Genomic DNA, 23,593 nt, shown 5'->3' with positions numbered 1-23,593 from the left:
GTAAACATTGTACTGTGGCAGAAACCCAAGAGAGGTATGCGTAGGTGATACAGGTTATACAAGAGGTCGAAGAGATGGACATGGGTGTATACCAGAATGCAAAAGTCTAAATATTGGCGGTAATAGCTCACCATTCACCCCTTTTGTTGACTTGGGGATGCGCGTAGATCTTAAACAGGAACGCGATTATTCATCGCAGGGTATCATACTCCTGTTCTGCTTGTGCACTAACATATGCCTACTGTGAGTATTGCCAGTAGACTGTCGCTTCATACATACAAGATGCCTACCATGCATCATGCCGCAGCCTGACTCTGTAGTTTTATCCTCTTCGCCTTGTACTTATTTCTTTCCAATGCTGAATCCCCTCGTCATGTAATCCGCACTGTTGCCCGTCGATGCCTTATGCTCCGTCTTGTTAAACAAACTATTCACGTTGTCATTTTGCGCCATCTTCCTCCTCTTGTTGCGTTCTTCTTGCTCCTCAAGCACCTTTCGTGTCAAGGAGGCCGTGGCAGAATTCTTGATTCCGTCGTTGGCTGATGTTGTCGCGTTTGCTGCACCCTCTTTCTTTGCCTTTCCGTCTCCGCCTGGTAGTGGGGTTTTCGTGGCGCTGTTTTCAGTGGACGTATCGCCGTGCTTACGTTTCTTCTTACTCCCGGGCGCTTTCTTGAGCGCGTGTGTGAGGCCCTTGTCCTTCAATGCTTTCATACGTAGATTCAATCGCGCGATGTCGGTTGGTGTGGTGGGTAAGATGGGTATGATATCGTTCTCAGCGTACGGTTCGTTGCACTGGTAGCAAATCAGTCGTTGTGTCTTGAAATGGTCGACGCAGCAAATACATACTGTCAAACACGTGCTCTCGCCGACTTCCTTAACGACACTTCCCGCAAAGGCATGCCCACAAGGGACAACATACACAGCCTTACTCCCAAACCCTAGCCTCTCTCCAGTAATGGGACATTTCCATTTCTCACCTAGACTCTTCTGTACCTCACCACCGTCTTTCTCCTCAATTTCAAGCTTGACTTCGACCACGTCTTTCAGACCCTTGACCCTATCCCCGAATGTGCCTAATTCTGAATCTTTGACGCCTGCGATCTTCTTCATCTCCGTCTTCTCTGCGTCATCTTCTTCTTTTAGCAAGAACTCGATGATGGAGTCCTTGTTGTACAGAATACCAGCAGCATCGGAAACTACGGGGCGGGCAAGAGGCTTGCGCGTCAAAGGATCAGTGGACCAGGCGTATTCTTGTTGTTCGGTTTGCGCCTCTTTGATCTGGGCGGTTGTGAGAGCTTTAGCGGCTTCCTTTACGAGTTCGCTACGTTTCGGAATCGATCCACCGTCGTTGCCCATCGCGTAGGGCTTCGCTAAGACTGGATGTGGTTGCGCGCGGATTGATGTGAGAGCGTTGGTGAGAGGCCGAGGGTATGCGGCGAAGCGCGGAGGTTTGAGTAGTTTTGGGACGTGCACGTGCCATTCCCATCCAAGGATATGGGGGACTACCTAGCTAGGACCCTGATGGAAACAGATTGCATATCATGAGAGGATAGCTCGATAGTGATTTGATCTGCGCACTGTGCTGGATGTTATGTCTCTACCTTTGAAGGTTATACTGATGTTATACAAGAAAGGTATCTATTGCACTCCTCATGTCGCAACGCCTCATAAGTGTCGTATCTACATGTCCCTCAAATCTCCAGACTTGTCAACCGCCGGAGACGTGTATCCCTTCCTTCGTCCGAATGATTTCGCGGGTCTTGCTGGTCGCGACGGTCCCTTCAGCGGCCTTTTCCATTCCTTCTTCCATGACGGTCTGGCCTCGCCTTGATCCCATTGTCTTACTTTGCCCGGTTCCATTCTGTCGTCTGCTTGGCTGTCCTCTTTCCGCAGATATCCATGCAAATCTGCCTCTTGATCCTCAGCATTCGTTTGTCCGCCCTTGAACATCACCCTCTGGATAAATGCAGAGAGTCTCGCTCTCTCTTTTTCGAACGGGCTCTTTAGCTCCTCGGCGATTAGATTCGAGAACAGCAACTTGTCGTATACGCCATGGACTTTCTTCAGAGCATCGATAGCATCTTGTCTTGCTTCGCCCTTCAGATACTGAGGTCCACGACGCCCTGCATACTTGGTTTGCCCTGCACCAACCCCCACTTGAAGACGAATATTCTTCACGAGGGGATTAAGTAGAGTGAGGGCATCGATAAAATCCGAACCTTTGGCTAAAGGGAAAGAGATAACAAGCCCAGCATACATAGTAACAGTCTTGGGATCTGCGTCTTCCAGTGTCTTGGACATCATATCCAAGATCTGGCCTCCATTCTTTAGCGAGTTGTGATTGTTTTTGTCGCGGACGCAGGTACTCATTGCGATCCTAAATGTACCAGGTGGAGGCCTGATGGCACGATTCATCATATCCTGCTGCAGGACTTGGACTGCAGCACTAGAGGCGCGGTTCTGACGGAGATTACGCAAACGCATGTTGAGGTTATTTAAGTCGGGAGTGATTTTATACGTTGTAGGGTCGGTCAAGAGATCCCAGTATTCCTGAGCTGCCTTGTTCGCTACAACTTTTTGGCATGCTTCCTGGACTAAGGAGAGTGTGTTGTTGCCTGGTCGAACGTAAATGAGGGGGCTCGATACTGCACTACCTACGCCCTGAGGCGTCAGAGCTAAGAACTCGTCGCCACGCGCGGGGACATTATCAGGGGAAAGATGGTCATCATCGATACGATATTGTTCGGGTACGTTGGGAGCTCGCACGTGTGGAAGGCCGGCGCCTTGTCGCTCCACCGAGCCTAGCCGGGGAACGAGCCGCGGTATGTCCATCGTCTGCTCCACCAGCGAGAGTACGTCGTCCCAGTCTCGCGGCCGACTGCCGATCAGCAACAATCTTCCCATTGCACAGACAAGCTCTTCGTCAATGGCGAGATCTGCACGTCTCCATCTCCCGATAATGTCTTCCCACATGCGGCGCCCTTCCATAATTCCACGCTCTCTCCTCGCAGCCGTCTCGTCCTCGCTCTCTCCTTTGGGCGTGTCTACCAACAGACTTTGCCGTATAGCGTTGAGTATGGTGATGTATGTGATGGCATTGGCTGCTGCTGGCCCGGTTTCTGGTATCTTTCCAGCCACCCCCCATAAAGCATCCATATCGCCCGCTCTTGCGCACACTTTCAGCGCAGCGTTCGTGTGCATGATCGACGGTTCGACCCGCGAGTTGGGTGCGGAGAGCGAGTGGTAGATAGAAAGTGCTTTGCTAAGAACACCAGATGTATGCGCGTTCCACGAGAGGCCTCTGAGGAGTATAGTATATGTGTAGGAGTCGGGGAATTGCGCGCGTTTCTTCATCTGCGGCGGGTCAGCATTGCCCCTCATAACTTGGTGTAGGCTGTGCGCACATCGTTGTAGACCTTGATCGCATCGTTGACTCTCTCTTTGGCCAGGTAGTGGTCGATAATATGGTTCCAACTGACAATGCACTGCATGGAGTGGCTCGCCATGCGCACCAATTGCAGCATCTCCTCTGCCTTGTCCTTTTTCAACTCGTTCCTCACAAACGTCGCAAGCTCCAGCGGGTCCTGCAAATATCGCAACTCCCTCTTCCTCCTGTTCCATTCGCTATCTGACATGGACGGGTCTCGCCGGCCAAGTCTCGCTAGATTGGGTGTCTCGTCGACCGGATGCCGTGCAGGCAGTTGCCGCAGCGCCGCCGTCTCTCTCCTCTTCCGGTTTGCTGCGAAAGCTGAGTTCTTGAAATGATCTTCTTCATCTCGTGATGTCCCTTGGGCCTCGCTCGGCTCTGCAGACCTCTTGTATTCTGCTCTGGTGGCATTGCGGGTGGATAGCAGTCGTTGCTGGCTCCGTCGCAGAAGCGGATTTACATCATGGCGGAGGCGTTGCGCATTAGCAGTCGGGACGTCGAGCGCTTGTATGCATCGCCAAAGGCACGCGCGGCAGTTCAGCATCAGGTCGAGGGAGCGTTTCGTTATGTACAAAGGGCATGGGACATTCTAGTCAGGAAAAGTTCCCCAATTCCGTAGCGCAAAACCACCGGGCCGAACCATGGCACACGTGATGACCCGAGCACCGCACCGTCTGAACCGAAAAGGAGCCTCATCTGCTCGCGTGCTACCCAAGAGAGCATTAGCAGGCCCAGTCTGCCGCTATGCGACGCGCCGCCTCCAAATCGTCCACGCGAAGAAGCAATCCAGCCTAGATCAGACTTCCCGCGCCCACGCCTCACTCTAGCAGCAAAACCATGCCTACCGCCTACAAGGCTGAACCTACACTACGCGCCTCCGAGTCTACGGAGCCGAACCAGCACTATAACGCGGGAGTCCGAGCCCGCCAGGCGCACCACTGTCATAGGGCTTACTTCGATCCTTCGCTCCAAGTCCCGCGACCAACAAGCAAGCAAACTAAAACTGCCGCAGAATGCCTGGCTTGTGGCAGAGTGTCATGCTAGCGCAACGTGACATGTTGCGTAGCCTCGCTGCTCGTCCTGTCTTTTTCCTTTGTTTACCAAGACTGCCGTGATATAGCGACAACCTACACCAGTTAATACCGGACACCAGAACGGATCCGACTGACGCTCTTGCTCTTCTGATCGGTGAGACAAGTATGCACATCAAGCACCGGAGCATTACTCTTCTCATAGCAGAGCCAACGTGGCGGGAGGACCAGGGTTCAAAGGGGTCATGTAAGTAAGCCTGGTAGTCGGCTGTTTTGGTGCGACGAGCTCCGTACGTGTGGCATTATGTGGCAGGGAGGATTGCGTGATTAGCTTTGTGCAAGGCAACGTTGGCGCTCCTATGGACGGAATTCTAGGCCGCTGTTGTTGTGCTTCGTAGGATGGGAGGCTATTGTGCTGGGTTGTATGAGAGGTGGTTGTTGTCGTTATGGGTGCTCGGAAGTGGTGCAGAAGAGACATCTATCCTGGTGGTCACCATCCAAACCCTTCAGATGAAACAATCGTCATGTGCATCCACATCTGTCAACTTTGTCATGTTCACGTATCTCGCTGCTTTGCCTTGCCAACAAAGGTCCGACAGTAGTACAGCGTCAGCAGGCGCACGCCCACATTTAGGACCCTCGTCTCCTCGTGGCATCGGGACCAAATCATTCAGCCCCAGCTACTGCTGTGTAATGTGTGTAACCCAGTCCTTGACACGACCACGCCGCAAACCAGCAGTAGTAGGACAGCGAGCGTATGCACACCATCCTGCTAGTTTCCGCCGTCAGATCATGGGCTGGCGGCGCCGTTGATGTCTATCACGCCAGCCAGCGCCTTTTGCTCCCCTGGCTAGCTTTCAAGCCAGCTGCCCCAGTGCCCTTTGTAACGGCGCGCCCAGAAAAGAAACCAGGGCCAGCGCTCGGGGCATCAAAGTAGTCTCATCGGACAACGGTCTGATGTGCCGCTAGAAGGCGATCTTGCAGATGCGGTCTTGCGAGATGCTAGCGTATCCTGAGGTTTTGTAGTCGACTTCGCATGACATGGGCACATCTGAATACGGGTATTTTGGGGAAGTTGTTGCGAGGATCATGAACATCGCCGATGTTCAGCTTCTTTGTTGAGTTGCCCATCCTGGCATTTTGCTGCAGAGTTTTCTTTCCCTTTGGCGCGGCGCTTTTCCGGTGACCCAGGAAGAGGCGTCATCACTCATGCGCTTTCGGATGACATTGCCCAACGCGATCACCGTCGGAGTCGTTGTTCCAGCGTGCCGCGGAAAGAACAGGCGATAAGCCACAATTCTCCAGTCTTGTAAACTGCCTTTACTGTGTGGAGATGAGAGCCATGAAAGATTTTGCCAGCCATATGTTAATCGCATGTTTTTTCTTGGTGCAGTATCTGTCATGGCGTCGGCGCTCGCATGACCACGCAAAACTGGTCTTGGAATTGCTTCGTGTGATTGTAATCGATGACATGGTGTTACAGGCCACACGCCTCTCGCATCCCATTCTCAATAACACTGAGCAGCTCATACGTACTCTCGTCATCCTATTAGCATTTGAGACAGCCACTTATCGTTACACAAAGTTACCTGCAGGCACAGTCTGCTGCACGCGAGAGAACCACACGCATGCCCATCCCATTGGCACACCGAGGAGCATCCGCCTATGCCGCGATCTTCGTCTGCACGTCTTGACTGCCATTTCGGCATGTGATTAATATATTTTGACGACACAACTATTATGCAGCCACAATTTCATACGCCCTTCCTGTCGACATTCCGCGCCTTCCTCATTCGACATGAAGAGTGCGCCTCAAAACTCAGTCGAACCCAAACGGTACTTTCCACCAACCCCGGACACAGGATTCCCCTCCTTCTAGTATTATCGGTAATGTGCGTCATTATCAGCGTAATACAGTCTGTCTAAAACTATTTTGCGACATGTCCATGTGCAATCGATTGGCTGTTCGTGTTCAAAATATTCTACATGACACCCCTGCTTTGGACGAATCAGTGCACAAGCCGAGGACTGCAGAGTGAGTTGTGCCCTTGAGCAAGGTGACACTGGGAGGATTTGCTGTTGGTCTCAGAGGCGTTGTGGTCTGATGTCTTGATGCAAAATTAAATCCGAGACGGGGGAATGCTCGGGCAGTTGACTTGCACTTTGCGTACGTGGCGGCAGGCATGCGAGTGATGGTGTGAAGAGGTGATCATCGCTGCGAAGACATGGACAAGCATGTTGTGCCAGAGCCCGGAGATTCAGAGAAGCGAGGCTTACCTTGTAAATCCATGCTATCCGTAGCGAGCCTTGAAACGCGCACAGACAATTCGTATCATAGGGCGTACCCAGATGAGCATATTCCGTTCGTGAAACAAGAACACCACGTATAAACCAGCAACTGAATTAAACTGGTAGGCAGGTCGGGCAACCACGGCCATGTTGGGATACAAGGCACGACCGGTCATAGACGTACACGGCGACATGTTGGCCGGATAGTGGTAAAGTGCGGTCACAGCGTCATCTTGTTGCACGCTCTGATTTGTCTCTAGCGACACCATCCGATCATGCGACAGTACAACATGCAAAGCACACGATGCAGAGTTAGGCAAAAGCTGGAGGTCAGCAAGACAGTGATTCACAGACCACTTTGCGATGGTTCGTTCCACGTTGCTTGTACGAGAACACAGAGGCGGGAACACAGGCTCCAATGACATCCAGCATCATGTGCAAAGAATGATACGGAGAGTGAACAATCTGAGAGTAAGCACAATAGCAAAGAAAAGGGCCGTAACCAGTGGCGAACTAATTGAAGGAGAAATTGAATAATTGTTTCTTGTTTCGAACGCCGATTCACATGCAATCGTTCTAACCCCAAATGAAAACTGTTTGAACCAAGGAATTTTGGAATGCCTCTGATCCATGACAATAAAAGACGTAAAGAGGAATACATGTGACGCGGAATGCATAACGTATGCCCAAGCATTTGTCTTTACGACATCTCCAGTGGTATCCTCAGAACATTGTACTGACTCTTTCGCGGTATCCATCATGGAGCCGTATCCATGCTGAGCATGATGACTCAAGTAATCTCCATCGTAGATACCATCAGCTAGAAACATACAACCGCCGCCGCCGCCAAGTGAAAATGCAAGCACCACCCGAGAGGAAAGATGATGTATCCGTCGCATAAGCTCGCGACACAGACGCAAAGAACCACCATAAGGAGACTCGTCAAGACTCGCTTGCTCTGGACAACGATACAAGCGAGTGCGCTTTTGGTATACCTCATCCCTCATCGTCCTCGAACAGGTGATGGAGGGGGTCGGCTTCTGAATTGGCAGAGAGTTCCTAATGACTCTGCTGATACATCTGTGGGTTTTGTCCGTACGGCGATTGAGGATAACTGCTGTTGTTACTATTTGGACTGTTGTACGCATTGCTGTTGGGGGTGGCATACTGAGCCATGCCCTCAGGAAGACCTGGACTCTGCGTGCCGTACTGAGGGGCAGTGCTGTTACCAGAGGCCGCAGGTTGGTACCCGATGGGTGGGAGTTGGGGGTGTTGAGGAGGTTGTCCAGGGACACCAACTGCCTGTCGCATCTGTCCATAGACAGGTGCCTCAGGAGCGCCTCCCTCGTGGGCGCGCTGCTGCACGTCGGCCCGGTGTCGCTCTTCGTCGGCTTTGCGCGCAGCCTCCTCCTCCTTCTTCTTCGCTTTCCACTCCTTGCGGATTTCCTTGAATTCTGGAAGGATAAGTTAGCATACTATAATAGAGGTGTTAAGATGCCAAGATAATTGGGCAAGGGTCGACAGCTGTTAGCTTCGGTCGTCAGAAGCTACCCAGTGCGGCGGGGACACGACCATTATGGCGCTGCACCAGCACGATCCCAAGGGCTAACCTAGTGCACTAGTTTTGCAAGGGCCACAACCACAACAGCAGTTGTTAAACCGTGAATAGAAAGAACATACCTTCAGGAGTGCGCTTTTGGCCGTGCGATTGCATCGTAACGTGCGCATTCAGATGGTTCAGAGTACCGTAAGCCTTCTCGCAACCGTTCCACCCACACTTGTACATGCGTTCAATTTCTTCATATCGCCGACGTGGTCGCTTGTGTTGTTGTGCGCCAGGAATGGGTACAAACGAATAAACTGTGGATAGAGGGTGTCCTCCCTAACGAGACCTGTCAGTTCATAAGATTCAACCATGGGTGCGACAAGCAAATAGCCTAGCATCATGCGCATTCAACGCGTCCCTGTTACCTGTCTGACGTGCGAAACTAGTTAACTTACTGTAGGTGGTCGCTGGACTGGAGAGACCATTGCAGGCGCGGGCGGGCCTGAAGTCGCAGGGTGCCCATAGTGCATACCCGGCTGGGGGTAATGGCCTGCCCACTCAGGTCGCGAGGCATATCCCATTGGTGTTTGGGGTTGCCCTGGGTAGTGCTGCATGTCGTGGTGAGGTGTGTAAGGCGAGTATTGCTGCTGATGGCTTGCGTACGTCGGGCTCGTCTGCGCGGCAATTGATGGATCTATAGGAACATCCGAGTCAGACTTGAGTTGTTGTGGTGATTGATGGCCATTTGTTTGACCACCTGGGATAGGCATTGACGGACTCTGTTGTTGCGCCATACCACCGGGAGCTTGCCCTTGAGCGCCGGGTTGATACGAACGTTGAATGTACTCCGGAAACGACCCTGATCGAGCCGATGAAGGATTCAGACTGTAGTCTGAATTCGGGGTAAGGTTGGAGGAGCGAGGATCTGGTCCTGGTGGAGGGTATTGCGCAGCAGATGCTTGATCTGCAGAGGTTCCCTCAGAAGCTGGTTCAGGAAAGGTTGGGTAGGGCGAGCTCAAACCTGACTGCGGGTAGTCTGCTTGCCGTGCGTCCATAGACTGTGTAGATTGGCGAGGTGTCGAGGGTAGCTAGGCTCTAAGCTGAGGTTGGATGGTTGGATGCGTGCGCCCACGAGGAGGGATGGCTGCAGAGATATGTCCGTCGCAAACCGTCTTCGGATGATTTGCCGCGGTCTGTGGAAGACAGGCAGCTAGAGCGTATAAAGACGTAGCCTCAGTCGAGCCAAGAAACGCACAGCCAGAAAACCGGAGAAGCAATGTGGTCAGGCCGTGAGTAGCGTGGAAGTTAAACGCGGATGATTTGCAGACGGTGTGTTTTCCAGGACGCCCAGGTGGAGGACAAGCAGTTCGGCAAATATGCACCGTCGAAAAGATAACGCACGGAAGGCGCAAGCTCGAGGGCACCGGGGCAGGGGAGAAGGTTAGCGGGAAGAGATCTCTCGAATCGCGGAGCAGTTGGCGCGATGCAGAGTGAAGTGCAACGCAAAGGTTACACAATCGGTGCTAGGTTGACGAGCTTGCACTGCGGGTCTGCTGGGGCGAGAGTGAATTTGGAACACAGCTAGTGACAGCGCGACCTAAAGGCCTTTTAGACTGAGTGGCGCGCGATGCGGATTGGCCACCAATGGATCGGCCTGGAGAGACTGACGGCTTACCCAGCAGGCCTTAGCACACCTGATGAGGTAACAGACGACCGTAGCGGCGAAAACAAGGATGCCAGCTTAGTCGGTAAAGCCGAGCCGTGACAGTGGGAATGGGTACTGTTCTGGGTTACGGGCCTAGGACGAGGTTGGGATGGCGCAAGCAGCAAAGTGTGGGACGCAGGACAGCTCGAGGGTGGGCGTTTTAGTGTGAGAGGGGCGTGCGGGTCCGTATAGAAGTGGCGCTAGTGACGAAGAAACCGGGTTTGAGTGGGCTTGTTCGCCGAGGGTGAATGGGTGCGCAGGCGGCCACAGAGGTGGTCGCTGTGGATGCGCGTCGCTGACTGGCTCCGCAGATACTGATGATGGGGCAAAACACAGTCGGCCCGTTGTTGAGTCGATGATTGAAAGTTTCGCTCACACTCTGGTTCTCCCAGCCCTCGTCGTTCCCAGAAAGCTCAACTAGGCCGAGCGTGCCGAGCGATCAGCCTCTTGTCCGGCCGCCGGGCTTTCCGTGCAAGTTCAGAGTCTCGAGGCAGCGCGCTCCGGGCACGAGAGCGAGATGCTGCTCGGAAGCTCGCGCAACTGCTCCACGGAGGTGGACCGTCAAGGGTGGGCGATCTGGTGCGTCTTGTTACGGGCGCGAGTGACTCGCGTCGTGGCAGGACAGAGGCTGCGCACAGGATGCGTATAAGTGCTGTGGGGTGCCTTAGTGACGAACGCGCCGGGAGGGCGGCGATCGCGTTGCTGGTGGCAGTTGCACGTGTAGCAGCTTTGGAGGCGCGCGACTTGGTGTGCCTGGGGTTGCAAGCTATCGCCGGTGACGGCAGCGTTAGAGCCAGGTACCGTTCGGGCTTGATGATGGTGGTTGAGCTGGGTCAGATTCGCGATGTAGGCTAGAGTGAGGGCTAGCACAAAAGCTGGTTAGACAGCTGAGGCAGGCGCTAGTGAGAAAAATAGTCCGAGTGAGCACGGTGCTCTGGGCTGACTAACCGTGACGTACTGACCGCCCTTTGCACCCGTTTGCAATGTGCAGGCTCCAGCGACCCCGGCAGCCAGCCTCGGCTTCTGCCCATGTCGTGGCCGCCGGGCGTCGCCCTCGTGGTGCTGGTGCTGGTGCTGGTGCTGTCGCAAGACGTGCAAAGAAGAAACAGGCGATGCCGTGAGGCTGAAAGCTAGCTCCTGGCGCTAGACGCGGCATGGTACAGTCGCGCAAGGCCTAGTACCCAAACCACGTTAGATAAACCCCAAGATATAGACGTCGCAGAGAACACTGCGAATGCCTCTCGACAACATCTCCCAAGCTGCTCACCACACCGGCCACGACACCCTCACGACACGGCCGGGCTTTTGCGGGCCTCGGCAAGAGCGGCCTGCAAAACGTCTGCATGCAAATATTGGACACGGCACAGACCTCGACGAGCGGCAATAATGCCCAATGCGTCAACAAGAGCGAACCTCCAACCGACCTCTCCATTGCGGTGTGTGAAAGCGAAAAGCAACATGCGACGGAGACGCGCCGACGGCCTCTTTGTCCGTGGCCGTCGTGACTGTCGCTCGCGTCGTCTTTTGTGATGCCCCTTCGTAATCTTATCCAAGCCCTTGAGCTGGCGGAGAGCTGACTTGACCGTCCATGGCGGTTAATCTCCATCAACTGACACAATTGCCCACACCAGCGGTAAGAGCCCAAGAGTTTATCCCCTCGCCGCGGTTGCCATGATAGGCACGCTTTTCAGCCTTTCGAGACGCACCAAATCACATCCTCTCCGTCTTTCATCGCGTGCGTGCTTTCACTCTCGCTCTTATTTCCGCCTTTGCACCCTCACATCTCAGCACATCAGTGCACACAGCATCGTGACTTTTTCTTATGCTGATGACAGTCAACCCTTGCCCTCTTGTCAGCAGACCCAAGATATATGCGTCTCTCCAAGTTAGTGGGCCTTGCAACCGCTTGGCTTCCAGTGCACCAAAACGTTCAAGGTCGGTCGGCTAGCATTGTGTCGCGCTGCTGTCAGCCTGCGAAAAGTGGGTCCCTGACATCTCGTGTATCTTTGCTTCTGCAGTGTGCCAGTCTCATCCGTCGTGCAGCACCATGGGCCGCCGCCTTCCTCGTCATGTCCATCACGTCGCATTGCATCAAGAAAGCGGCCTGTTGTCTCTCTGCTACTGACCCGGAAGAGTCATGTACCCTTTCGACAACAATGACAGCCTCAAAGACATGCTCAGGTACACACCTCCCTACAGTCTATGCCTGATCCGGTTGTCCGCATCCGATGAGCCCCAGTCCCAGCCACTCATATGCCACGGTCGTGTCTGCAAACATCCGATCAATGTGCTCGTCATAGATGTTCCTATCCTGTCTGACATGTCCCTGGCGACTAGAATTCTGCTTGTTTCCCTGGTAGAATGTCTGCACCAGAACTCAAGCAACAGCTTGCTGACTTTTTACATGATTGGGCATGCAAGACCAAGACTGATCGGACCCAGGATCATACGAACAGATGCCGCTAGCTATCGCACGCACATGCGCCGTCGAACGGGAGCGGGAAGTAATCTCGATCACAGCGTGAACACCACGCCGCGAAGAAACTATAGCAACTCCAGACTTCTGATGCTTCTAATCCCTTTCACAATGTTCTAGCGTATGTACTGTACGACCGAAACGCAGTTCGAAATCTTCCCGAGAACGACCTGGGTCCCGTTCTGCAACTAGATCTGCTGCACATATTTACTCAGCTCAAGACCAGTCCAGCGGTTGTTACTCCGACCGCCTGTGTCATCGCAGCTACATTGAGATTTGCAATATCAAGGAGACAATGGTGAGGATACTGCATGTCGCGCAGTACCCAGCCACTGCTGCTAAGTGCCAAAGACAACGTATTCTTAGCCACGGCTAATGTCTGGTGGAGGTTGGGCGAGCGAGTCACACAACAAGGGCATCCCCTGCTCACAATTCAATGTGGGTCTCTGGCGGTTCCATGTCTTCGGTGGAATAGATCCGCCGTGCGTCGCTCACGTGGAGAAAACCGTACGGAGATGTCCTATGAAGGTGAGTGAGACCTTCTTCGGTGGTGACGAGGAAGGCTGACGACAGCACAAAATTCGCTCACACTACAGGTGTCAGTATGCCGATGTTATACTAGCCGGTTGCAGGGCTAACTTTGAAATCTTGGTAACTGTCAAACTAATGCCACTGCTGCAACTCAATGCACATACGCATCAGCTGCCCATGTCCGAAATTCTTCGCAACTCTCGTAAACTGACACGGCATTGCGCGCAGCCAGCGGGATACCTTCCGTCCCTAGATTGAGGAAGCGGAGGCGACTTCCACATGCTACCTGCAGTGCTGTAGTCATGGGCCTGGGTGCATGATACCCTTGTTACAGAAACCTTGGATCTCTGCCACTTTGCACAGTCTTCCTCCCCCACTGAAACCCACCAGGAGGACACAGTGTATTGGGGTCGACATCCATGAACATGCAGGTATAAGCTGATCGTCACCTGATCACGCTCCATTACGAACTGGTACACGAAGACGGCAGAGCAGAAGCTTGGTAGTGGTGGTGATGGTAGAATGCACACATGCACGTCAACATTGAGTCGTGTGTATGATGCTGTGTGCGACGTCGGTGCGAACTCCGGATCACGCTGCTTCCGAGTCACTCAACGTCCTGTAGCGCCTTCCTTGTTCAGTAACCCGCTCCTTCGCAACATCCTCGCATCAGCATCACTGCTGTAAACATGTCCCCTAATCTCTCCGATCTTCCTTGGCCTATCTGAACATTGTCACCTCGCCCAAGTCGAGTCCTTCCCGTCATGCTCCTTCTCTGGCAGCGTCAAACCTTGATAATGACATAGTTTTGCATGCACCCACCCACTTTTATTTGGAAGGTCCCATACATACTGTACCATTGGCCGTGACACCCGATACACCCTCTACGGCATCGACAACGGCCATGCGCATGCCATAACTCCAGATTTTGCAGAATCATGGCCCACTCCATCCGGTAACGTAGGCGCACCCAAATCACGATCTTCCTTGACAAATAATGCTTTTTCCAGGAACCCTACCTAGTTGCCCGCGGGAGCTGCGCCCAGAGCGGCCGAAGAATGGCCGACGTTGGAGCCCGCAGATCGTTTCTGTCTGCTTGCCTCGATACGACATGGCGTGAGCTTGGCCTGCACACCTTGCCTAATCCCAGTCGTCACCTGCATTTCATGGATTCTCTCTCGTCTGTTCTTTCCTTACATTCTCCGCCTATTGCTTCGCCGCGTTAGCGGATCTGAGCGCTGCCTCGAACGGACATCTTCGTCTGTCTCGACTTGCTCCACATTCCGTTCTTCTCATATCTTCCCGACTCGGAGTCAAGCGAAGCGCTTGACACAATTCTTTGTGTGTATTGTCCCCGATGGCCTGGCCACAGGATCGGTCCTTTTGTGACCATGAATATGCAGTCATAAGACCCATGCCTTTCGGCATCTATCCGCTTCAAGCTTTCGACAACCCTCTCCAGTTTCCCATACTTGGAACACGTCGTGCCCCTATCGAGAATCGATAAAGCTTGTTGTTCGCTAGTTTACACATTCCGGAGATGAAACGGAGCCCAAAACTGGGACGCCAATTCGCCGGAACATAGCGCGATCTAGCCCCAGGATGCGGTTTTCTGGTTGAGCATGCATTCCTGTATCCATTAGTGTCCGGCGACATGCCACCCACTGCCCGAACTGGAGTTCGTGCAGATTTAGTTCCCAGCAAAGAATGCGAAAACGAGCTGCGTCATGGGGCTTTGACCGTGCTGAGCTACGTCTTCCCTGCTCATGGCGATGCAATTCCAGCAGCGATTGTTTCGTACAAGCTTCATCTTCCGGCGACAGGGATGCACCGATCTTGAGTCGGCATGACTTGGCTAATCCCCATGGGCCTCGATTTCATGAAGTTCAAACAAAACGATAGTTTACAAGTACCATTCTAGACCAGGCCAACCTCGGGATAGCCCTGCCTGGTGTCATTACAGGGCACATCCACATGGTTCTTGAGCACATCAACGAAACCTCTATTCACATCGCCGTGCTCGCTTGTAGAAGGTCTTCGATCGGACCATCCTCCGCTGGAAGTTGACTCCATGAAAAACTTGAAAGTGTGCCAACAACCACAGTGGTGATGTCTATTACCGGCTACACCAGCGAACGTCAGTATCGGTGGGTACATGATAGTCGGCCAGTCCTCTTGGCTTTGTGCGAGCTGGAGGGGGTACCTCATGATCATGGTTGCGTGGTGTCGCTCCACAATCAGAAAGCGAGTAATCTCCTCCAGACTGATGTTGAGATCGATCCCGCTACTGCACGACACTGGCACTAGACCACGATTCCTCGTCAGGTAAGGAGACTTGCTTTCGCTTCCGTGGATCACATCGATCAGCCTAGAAAGACTACAGTACGCTTGAAGTACATTCGTGCCATCATCCTTCCCGCACAAGCGAATCATCCGCTGCAACAACACGATCGCGTCTTGCGCCATGACAGCGATCGTCAACTGGCCTGCGGCCGCTCCCAGCCACCGTCGCAATGTCCGGTCTTTTTCGGGTTAATCCTACATCTCACTCTATCTCCACTCCGATCGTACTGTCGACATCTATTGCTTGTCGTATCATTGAGCAAGTTACAAGTCATCTCAGACATAGCATAACATGAACGGTAGAAGTCTCTTGGCTGTTCTGCCACTGTTCCCCCTTCTCGGGCTTCTACACATGGAAGGATTTTGCGAATTCAGCCCTATGGTGGTCGTCATTCGGGCCTCCCCATCGATGGTCCCGTTTGATAGCGAAGAAGCGCCGTGGGTTACGTCTTCCTCCTCTTCACATCGGTAATTCTACATTGACTCTATCGACTCCTGTAATGCTGTTACCATGGTCTCCTTTACCGAGCAATGGGTCTGGTAAAGATACCCGTCGTGTCTCTTGATCCGGCTGCCACGATTTATGGTCCTATACGCGTCCTTTGTGATTTCTGTCTCAGGGACTCGGTTTGCGAGGCCGATGACCATGTTTGCTATGCACCGGACAATTTCGTCTGGATATTGCGCACGCTCCTCAACAAACATCGCATTCTTTGTGTCAAGTACCAGCACCCGTGTTATGTATCCAGTCCTATAAACGAATCAGAGAAGCGGTCTTCGATCGATGTCGACAGTCTTGCGCTTTCTATTAGGTTCTGTAAGGTCATACGTGTGATCAAGTGACTATGGTATGGACCCTGCGTACCATTACAACAGTCTCAACATAAACAATAGCCAAACCTCTCCAGTTCCCTGCCCTATTCGAGTTCAAGTATCATTTCCACTCTAGCTGTTCATTGCGACCGCCACCTTGCGTCACCTACATGATTTCACTTGGTTGTCCCCCCTTATAAGCACACGGTGAAGTTTTCTGTGACGATCCTGTACATGTCTGTTGTGTTTTCCTCGCTACCACTTGATTGTATCGCACTCCACAATGTACTTTCTGCATCTATATGTCTCCGTATGAGGAACTCCACGACGATTCATGGAAAAGTGATCATTACTAGACGTCGAGAACTCTATGACTGGATATCCCAAGGTAACTATAGCGGGGCCGGTGCAGCTCAGGCACCTTCCATCGTTGTTTACGACCTCCTACCCGATTGCCTCCCCTTACCCGAAGGCAACCATGGGCGTCCCAAGGTAACAATGGGATTGCGCATGATTCTCACCATGGACTTTGTCTCCCCCGCAGCACTTGCTGCGTCATGAAGATGGACAAAGGTATGAATGCCGGCAGGTACAACTAGTGGGAATACTGTCTCAAAGAGGGAAATGGGATTTTCTATGATCTCTCAAAGACACCACATGTTCGATTCCAATTAATGGTGGTTTACAGTCGATGAATAGAATGTTGCATAACGGCGTGACATACATTATATCTTGTCAGGATGTCTTTGTGTAAAACGTTAGGAGATCATAGTCCACTACGTATATCAATGCTCCAACAATGATGATTTGCTCACCGTATCGCATTGGTATGGTTACATGTCCTCCCCATTATCTGTCGATCTTGTTTCTCAACATTAAACTAGTATGTTCTTCGCACACAGTTGTCTGGCAAAAGACTGAGATGTGTACAATTCTCCACGAAATGCGACCACCTTCTCGAAGGTGGTGGTCTCTCTTACAACAATCAAGATTATCAAATGGCTTGTATGATGGTTACTCTCGCTGAACTTGTCTTGCTATCGTACGTGATGCTCCTTGCAAGACCCGGATAGGGTGAATGCACTCATCTGTCCCAAGTACTGTGCATGATGTCGTGGCATATTTACCAAATTGACCCACAGGTGGGAGAAACAGTCGCAGATTCGAAGAACATAGAGAAATGGGCCAACATGAATCTGATCGCCATTGACCAACGGTAAGAGATAACAAAGATAAGAATCAATCAGTATAGTAAATGATCAGACGCGAAGGGTGCATTACCCATCCAGCATCAGCAATCAATAGAAGGCACTCAAGTCAAGTAAAGCACCATGAACAAAATACGAAGTACGTGCATTCTATATCGCTATTACTTTGACAGAAACTTTTTCTAAGTATGAACGCCACCAGCACCATGATGCAAAGCGACCGAGTGGTCACGAAGGGTTGCTAAATACGCGCAACCTCGATAGAGGAAAACAAAACTATGCCAGTCTAATATGTGAAAGAACCATGCTGCCATACTGACATCGTATCCTTGCATAAGATCAAAATTCTGTCCATGGGGTATCAGCGTACGACAGAACCAGAGTCTTCCGTCGTGCTTGGAAATTGGATGAAACATGAGGTAAATCCGAAACGATTACCGCCAACGCCGAAATCAGGTTGGTGGAATGAAAGCTCATCGTTCTGAAGAGGCGATAAGCAAGTGCGATGGATAAAGTGATCACCAGCGGCTGTTGCGGATGGGATCGCTGTTACCTCCGGTCCAGCCTGAGATTGGCGTTAGGTCTCGCTTGTTGTCGAAAGGACTTCTACCACCTACCACCACGTCCGCCACGGCCTCCGCCACGGCCGCGGCCACCTCCCCAGCGACCACCACCACCGCCACCACCGTAGCGGGCCATCTCGTGCAAGCGAGGATCGATCTGTTGCTTGGACTCTGAGAGAATCTGGACGAGATCACGAGCTTGCTTGGAGTCTAGTGAAGCTGTTAGTGATTTGCGTGTATGGTCGGAGTGCGGGGATACATACTGTCTGTAGTGAAGAGGGTGATGGCAGTACCGTTAGCGCCAGCACGACCAGTACGACCAATACGGTGGACATAGTCCTCCGAGTTGTTCGGGTAGTCATAGTTGAACACGTGAGTAATGTTGCGGACATCTTGAAGAGCAAAGGTTAGTGACTGATAAAAGGAACAAGCAAACGACGATCATGATTGGATCGCGTGAAGCTGCTGTATGTTGCATGCAACCGTCTCTGTGCGCTACGACGAAGATCACGGCATCAAGTCCAGTGGAAAGGCTGTGGATGTCTCCTGGTCCAGAAACCCTTGGAAGAGAGTGCGACTTGTAGAAGTCAAGTATCTCAAGCAGCTTGCTTCAGTAATACCTTGGTAATACCAGAAACAGATGATAGCGAAGACTAAAACCTTCGCCAGCGTGACCAAGGATCCCTGGGGATCAGATTCGAGAGAGATGCAAGCCCTGGACGATGTCATGGAAGCGAGTGTAACAAGCGCACAAGACGACCTAAGCAGAGCACAATGGCAGTTCACGCATAATAATAGTTGGGGAGGCGAGGAGGGGGGAGTGTTGGGGGTTTGCAATCATACCGATACCACGGGAAGCCACGTCGGTGGCAACCATGATGGGGCTCTTGCCCGTCTTGAATTCGTTCAAGACCCAGTCGCGCTCGTTCTGCTGCTTGTCACCGTGAATGGCTAGAGATGGGTTAGCAATGCTCGTAACGGATGTTGCAGTCAAACTTACAAAGCGCCGGCCAGCCGTCCTGACGAAGGAATCGGGTGATCTCGTCAGCAACGCGCTTGGTGCCTGTGAAGATCAAAATCTTGTTGTCCTTATCGCTCATGATAGTCTCGAGGTGCTTGGCCATGCGGTCACGCTTCTCGAATTCGGTGCAGACCTCAACGATTTGTTGAATGCGGTGGTTAGCAGACAGATCCATGGAGCCGATGTTGACTTGGATCCAGTCCTTTTGGTAGTCGGCAGCAAGCTGGCGGACTTCCTTGGGCCATGTAGCGGACCACATGCAGGTTTGACGGTCAGGACGAATTTGACCAATAATCTTGCGGATTTGAGGCTCGAAACCCATGTCAAGCATGCGGTCAGCCTCGTCGAGAACCAGGTAGGTAACACGGCGGAGGTTGGTCTTGCCCGCCTCAAGCATGTCGATGAGACGTCCGGGTGTGGCGATGCACACCTCAACACCGCGTGCAAGGTCACGGATCTGGGGGCCCTTGGGGACACCTCCGTAGACGCAGGTGTTTCGGATGCGCGAGGACTTTCCGAACTTGCTGATCTCTTGTTGAATTTGGACAGCAAGCTCACGAGTGGGGGCGAGGATCAGAACGATCGGGCCGTCACCAGGGGCGAGCAGAGGCTGAGCGTTGATGTGGACGATAGCAGGAAGACAGTAGGTAAGCGTCTTTCCGGAACCAGTCTCGGCAACACCGACAACGTCGCGACCAGAGAGAGCCATGGGCCAACCCTGAGCCTGAATAGCAGTGGGCTTTGCGAAACCCTGAGCCTTGACTTCGTTCATCACGTAGGACGGGAAGCCAGCCTCGTCGAAAGTCGTGACGGGCTTGGGGATGTTCTCACCCTTGACGGTCATCTGGTGCTCCTTGCGGTATTCGGCAACCTCAGCGGCTGAACGCGCAGTAACAGCGGGGTCCTCCTTGTAGAAAGACTTTTCGAATTTGGGCATGGTGTCGAGGTCTAGAAAACGTTAGTATTGCGCTGAGTTTGCAAAGGCGGATGTAGAACGTGCCCCATGATTGCTGCTTCAGGCCCTGGCCGAGTTGCGACATGCGGTCACCGCCGTCGCGACCACCGCCAAAGCCGCCTCCACCATAACCACCTCCTCCGCCGTAGCCGCCTCCACCACCGGAGTAGCCGTTGGAACCGCCGCCGTAGCCGCCACTAGATAGATGTTAGCAAAGGTTGATGAGATGGAATGAGTGACAGATGGGGAATTCTACGTCGTCGCAAAGAGTACGCTACCGTCCGCCTTAGCTGTAAGAGACAGCCGACCAGGCAGGGCGATGGGACTCAGGCTACGCGCAGAATTGTAAGAAGAAATGTAGCAGATGGAGGGGCTGTCCAAACACCGCGACTGTGATGCCTTTCCCGTGTGAAGGGGGTGTATCGTCCTACCCGTACGATGCATAATGGCTTGTCGAGTTGTTGTAAGACCCATATCCAGCATTGCTGTTTTCGTACCCGTTCGAGTAGCCGCGGTCACCGCCGCGACCGCCGCCGCCGTATCCTCCACCACCACCGTAACCGCCGCCGCCGTAAGACATGATGTGCGAGTGTTTTGTAGGGACTGGTGTGAAAGGGGAACCGGTCAAGTCTGAGGGAGTGTGTATCGTAATCTGGAGACTACGATGGAGTATTAAATGTAGTAGAGCGACTGTACAGATGTCGCGTGTTGTGCGGTAAAAGAAGCACAAATAGTAGAGGATGTGAGTTGGAGTGAGAGGAAGTCAGAGGGCAGAGCGCGACAGGAAAAGTTGCCTTGCCTCTGTTGCGCTTGCACATTTTTTGAGACGCTAGTGCCGCTAGGGCCAGGGTCTCGCCCAGTTGGGTAAGCGCGGAGCTTGCCGTTATCAGCCCGGGGAAGCGCACCAAGGAACACCGACAAACATCTCGCCACTGTGGGTCTTGCATCTGGATGGCTATGGAGAAAACTCCATCATGACCCGCATATTGCAAGCTCTGATGCCTAGTTTCAGACTTGGGATCAAAGCACGTACGTCTTCGCTTTTGATCTTGTTTGACCTAGACTACAGACGCAGGGTCGAGTATGCTGAGGAATGATACTCTGACGACGCTTATGATTGCATCCGTCTCGTGCAGCCTCCAGCTGCATCACAGGTCCTTCCATACTCACTTTCCTTCCTCGCCAGCCCTGAGTCCCATGTCCCAGAAGCCTCTCTCCATCTTTGTAGCATTAGCAAATCATCATCTATATATCCATCAGGATACTCACATTTGTGGCGTGTATGAAGATGCCAGCCAACTCCTCGACCCTACTCGGACTTAATCCTTCGGCATGCCTCTCTACCAGCTCACTCCCCCTCATCATCGCCTCCCTGTATTCCTCTGCTACGTATTGCTCAATCCACTTCCAGTACTTGCTTCCCACCCTCACAGTGCTGGGATCTTCATAGAGACGTTTAGCAATGATACCGTAACCGATGAGGCATGGGAGAAGGGCGATCTGTAAGGCGAGATAGTCTTGCGACATGCCGATGTCGAGGACATAGCGTGTGTATGCTGTAGTGGCTTGGTCCTCTTCTTCGTTGATGATATCAGCTTCTGACAGTCCGTACGCTTTACAGAAGTCGATATGCAGCTGTATCTCTTCTTGGAGGGTGACGACCTGTTGCACGGAGCGGCCGATATCTTTCAGGTTGCTTGACTTGTATGCAGATAGTGCGTTCGCTCTTGCAAATTGGACCTCCGCATCTGTCAGCTACTCCGCTGTCCGTATGAAGTGAAACATGACACCATGTGTACTTACCAAGAAAAGGTAGTCTTGTACCAGGTAGTACATAAATTTCTCCACTGGCAATGTTCCAGAACCCATACTCTGCACAAAATCGTGCTGCGTATACTCTTTCCACGGCTTTTGCACATCATCCCGATCCAGCAGGTAACTGATGAAATTCCCTGGTGTGAAAGGCAGCATGTATACTGAATGGAAGTGGTTGATTGGGCCACTTCCCTGTCCCAAGTCGACGGCTGTCTTGATTCCTGCTTCAACATACAGATTTGCCTTCTTCACCGCCTTGACCATCGACATTCCCTTAGCCAAGTTACATGCAATAGCGGATGCTAACGAACATCCGGTTCCATGCGTGTTTTTTGACTGTAGATAGGGGCTTTCCAGTATCGTGACTCCGCTATCGCCTACAAGTATGTTCAAAACAACTTCTTTATCACTGTCCTGTGTGCTTACTACGCGGCCATGTGTCAATGGTAGATGGCCACCCTTTAGCAATACCCATTTTGGTCCGAGTGACTTGATGTGGTGCGCTATAGAGACGATGTCTTGGACGTTTTGAGGATCAGAGAGATTCAAACCAGTGGTTTTAAGCAGCAGCTGTGCCTCGGGAAGGTTCGGAGTGAGAAGTGTAGTGCAAGGCAGGAGGTCTTGAATTAGTGTTGAGATAGCGGTCTCAGGAAGGAGCTGTGAGCCCGATGTCGACACCATTACCTTTCACTATGGTCAGCTCACAATGAAAGCTACAGGAACTGCATCTGAGAGCATCGAAATGCAACCCACTACATACAGGGTCAACAACAGTGGTGTTGATCTTATGTCTCCTGAAAGCGTCTGCAGCAATCAAGATTGTCTCGGAGGAGGCAAGCATGCCTGTGTTTCATCAGCGCATTCATCAATCAGATAGTCCTTTCTAATCATAGCCTTACCAGTCTTGACCACATCCACACCAACATCTTCACAAACAGCGTCAATTTGCTTACGCACGAAGTCCGGCGGCGTGTGGTGTATATCCTGTACGCCGAGCGTGTTCTGCGCTGTCAGTGCAGTCGTAGCCGTCATAGCATAGCAGCCATGGGCTGCGATGACCTTCTGATCTGCTTCTAGTCCGCTGTTGGTGTGGCAGGATCGTTAGTGGTGTGTGGCTGATAGAGGGCGGATGCATGCACGCGTACGTACGCCCCACCCGAACTGTCCGAGCCAGCGATTACCAGAATGCGTTTCAGTGTCATTGTCGATCGAAAAGAGTATGAAGGTGTTGCTTTCCACTGGTCTGGACGTAGAAGCAGGACTGCCCGTATCATTTTCTCCAGGCAGCCCCACCATCCGCGGATACGCGTACGCGAGCTCGACGTCATTGACTCACATCTTGTTGCTGCCGCAAGGCACGAAAGCTGCCTGCCCGACGCTGTATCGGCTTACTTACACGAACTTATAAACATGTGCGTATAGTCCCTCTCAATCTATAATGGGCAGAACCACATTGTCCGGAAAAGTATCGTATGTAACATGAACTCTGAAATACAATAGACGAATACATAAACGAAAAAAAATGTCGCGAGGGTTGCGTAAGCCGACCGGCACACATGTCGCCATCATCGTCGTTACGGTTTCGTAAGAGTATTGTCCAGCTTATTGGGCACGCAAATGACGACAACCATACCAGACTGTTCTTCTTTGCCCCTTTTGCAACCGACTCAGCATCCATCCACAATGCGGCCATAATGGCTTGAGACATACTTGAAGGTGTTCTCGCATCTACTCTGCTTGAAAGAGCACGTTTCCGGAAGCTAATCCTAATGACTTTGCGGCGAGCTGAGTGTAGTCGACAAATTACACCGCCATACAAGTTGAACAGAGGAACATTAGTTGAACTGGTAGTTTACTACTTGAACAGGTT

General features: G+C 52.3%; 6 protein-coding genes across 6 annotated transcripts; 2 read left to right on the top strand and 4 right to left on the bottom strand.

The window, feature by feature from the left end:
- Positions 1–342: 342 nt before the first annotated feature.
- Positions 343–3,971, bottom strand: GT037_000930 (pentatricopeptide repeat protein; the record flags this gene model as incomplete). The annotated part of the gene is made up of 4 exons (XM_038925977.1): positions 343–792; positions 847–1,506; positions 1,846–3,354; positions 3,405–3,971. The coding sequence occupies 4 exons, from the start codon at positions 3,969–3,971 to the stop codon at positions 343–345; spliced, it is 3,186 nt and encodes a 1,061-aa protein (XP_038791833.1).
- Positions 3,972–7,806: 3,835 nt separating this feature from the next.
- On the bottom strand, positions 7,807–9,348 carry GT037_000929 (transcriptional regulator; the record flags this gene model as incomplete). The annotated part of the gene is made up of 3 exons (XM_038925976.1): positions 7,807–8,201; positions 8,428–8,629; positions 8,749–9,348. 3 exons carry the CDS (start codon positions 9,346–9,348, stop codon positions 7,807–7,809), a joined length of 1,197 nt encoding a protein of 398 aa, XP_038791832.1.
- Positions 9,349–10,390: 1,042 nt separating this feature from the next.
- On the top strand, positions 10,391–10,603 carry GT037_000928 (uncharacterized protein; the record flags this gene model as incomplete). The annotated part of the gene is made up of 1 exon (XM_038925975.1): positions 10,391–10,603. A coding segment is annotated over one exon (213 nt), but the record flags the coding sequence as incomplete, so codon positions are not given.
- Positions 10,604–11,341: 738 nt separating this feature from the next.
- GT037_000927 (uncharacterized protein) lies at positions 11,342–11,503 on the top strand (the record flags this gene model as incomplete). Its single annotated transcript, XM_038925974.1, has 1 exon — positions 11,342–11,503. One exon carries the CDS (start codon positions 11,342–11,344, stop codon positions 11,501–11,503), a length of 162 nt encoding a protein of 53 aa, XP_038791830.1.
- Positions 11,504–12,994: 1,491 nt separating this feature from the next.
- Positions 12,995–13,309, bottom strand: GT037_000926 (uncharacterized protein; the record flags this gene model as incomplete). The annotated part of the gene is made up of 2 exons (XM_038925973.1): positions 12,995–13,064; positions 13,170–13,309. 2 exons carry the CDS (start codon positions 13,307–13,309, stop codon positions 12,995–12,997), a joined length of 210 nt encoding a protein of 69 aa, XP_038791829.1.
- A 4,578-nt stretch (positions 13,310–17,887) lies between these two features.
- On the bottom strand, positions 17,888–22,925 carry GT037_000925 (cytosolic regulator pianissimo; the record flags this gene model as incomplete). Its single annotated transcript, XM_038925972.1, has 12 exons — positions 17,888–17,934; positions 17,987–18,142; positions 18,196–18,324; positions 18,776–18,883; positions 18,933–19,901; positions 20,002–20,105; positions 21,079–21,128; positions 21,178–21,648; positions 21,712–22,407; positions 22,484–22,566; positions 22,623–22,804; positions 22,873–22,925. 12 exons carry the CDS (start codon positions 22,923–22,925, stop codon positions 17,888–17,890), a joined length of 3,048 nt encoding a protein of 1,015 aa, XP_038791828.1.
- Positions 22,926–23,593: the final 668 nt, after the last annotated feature.

Source organism: Alternaria burnsii (genome assembly GCF_013036055.1).
Source record: "Alternaria burnsii strain CBS107.38 chromosome Unknown 705, whole genome shotgun sequence".
Lineage (NCBI taxonomy): Eukaryota > Fungi > Ascomycota > Dothideomycetes > Pleosporales > Pleosporaceae > Alternaria > Alternaria burnsii.
Note: the sequence above shows the minus strand (reverse complement) of the source record. Positions and strands in the feature narration are given on the sequence as shown.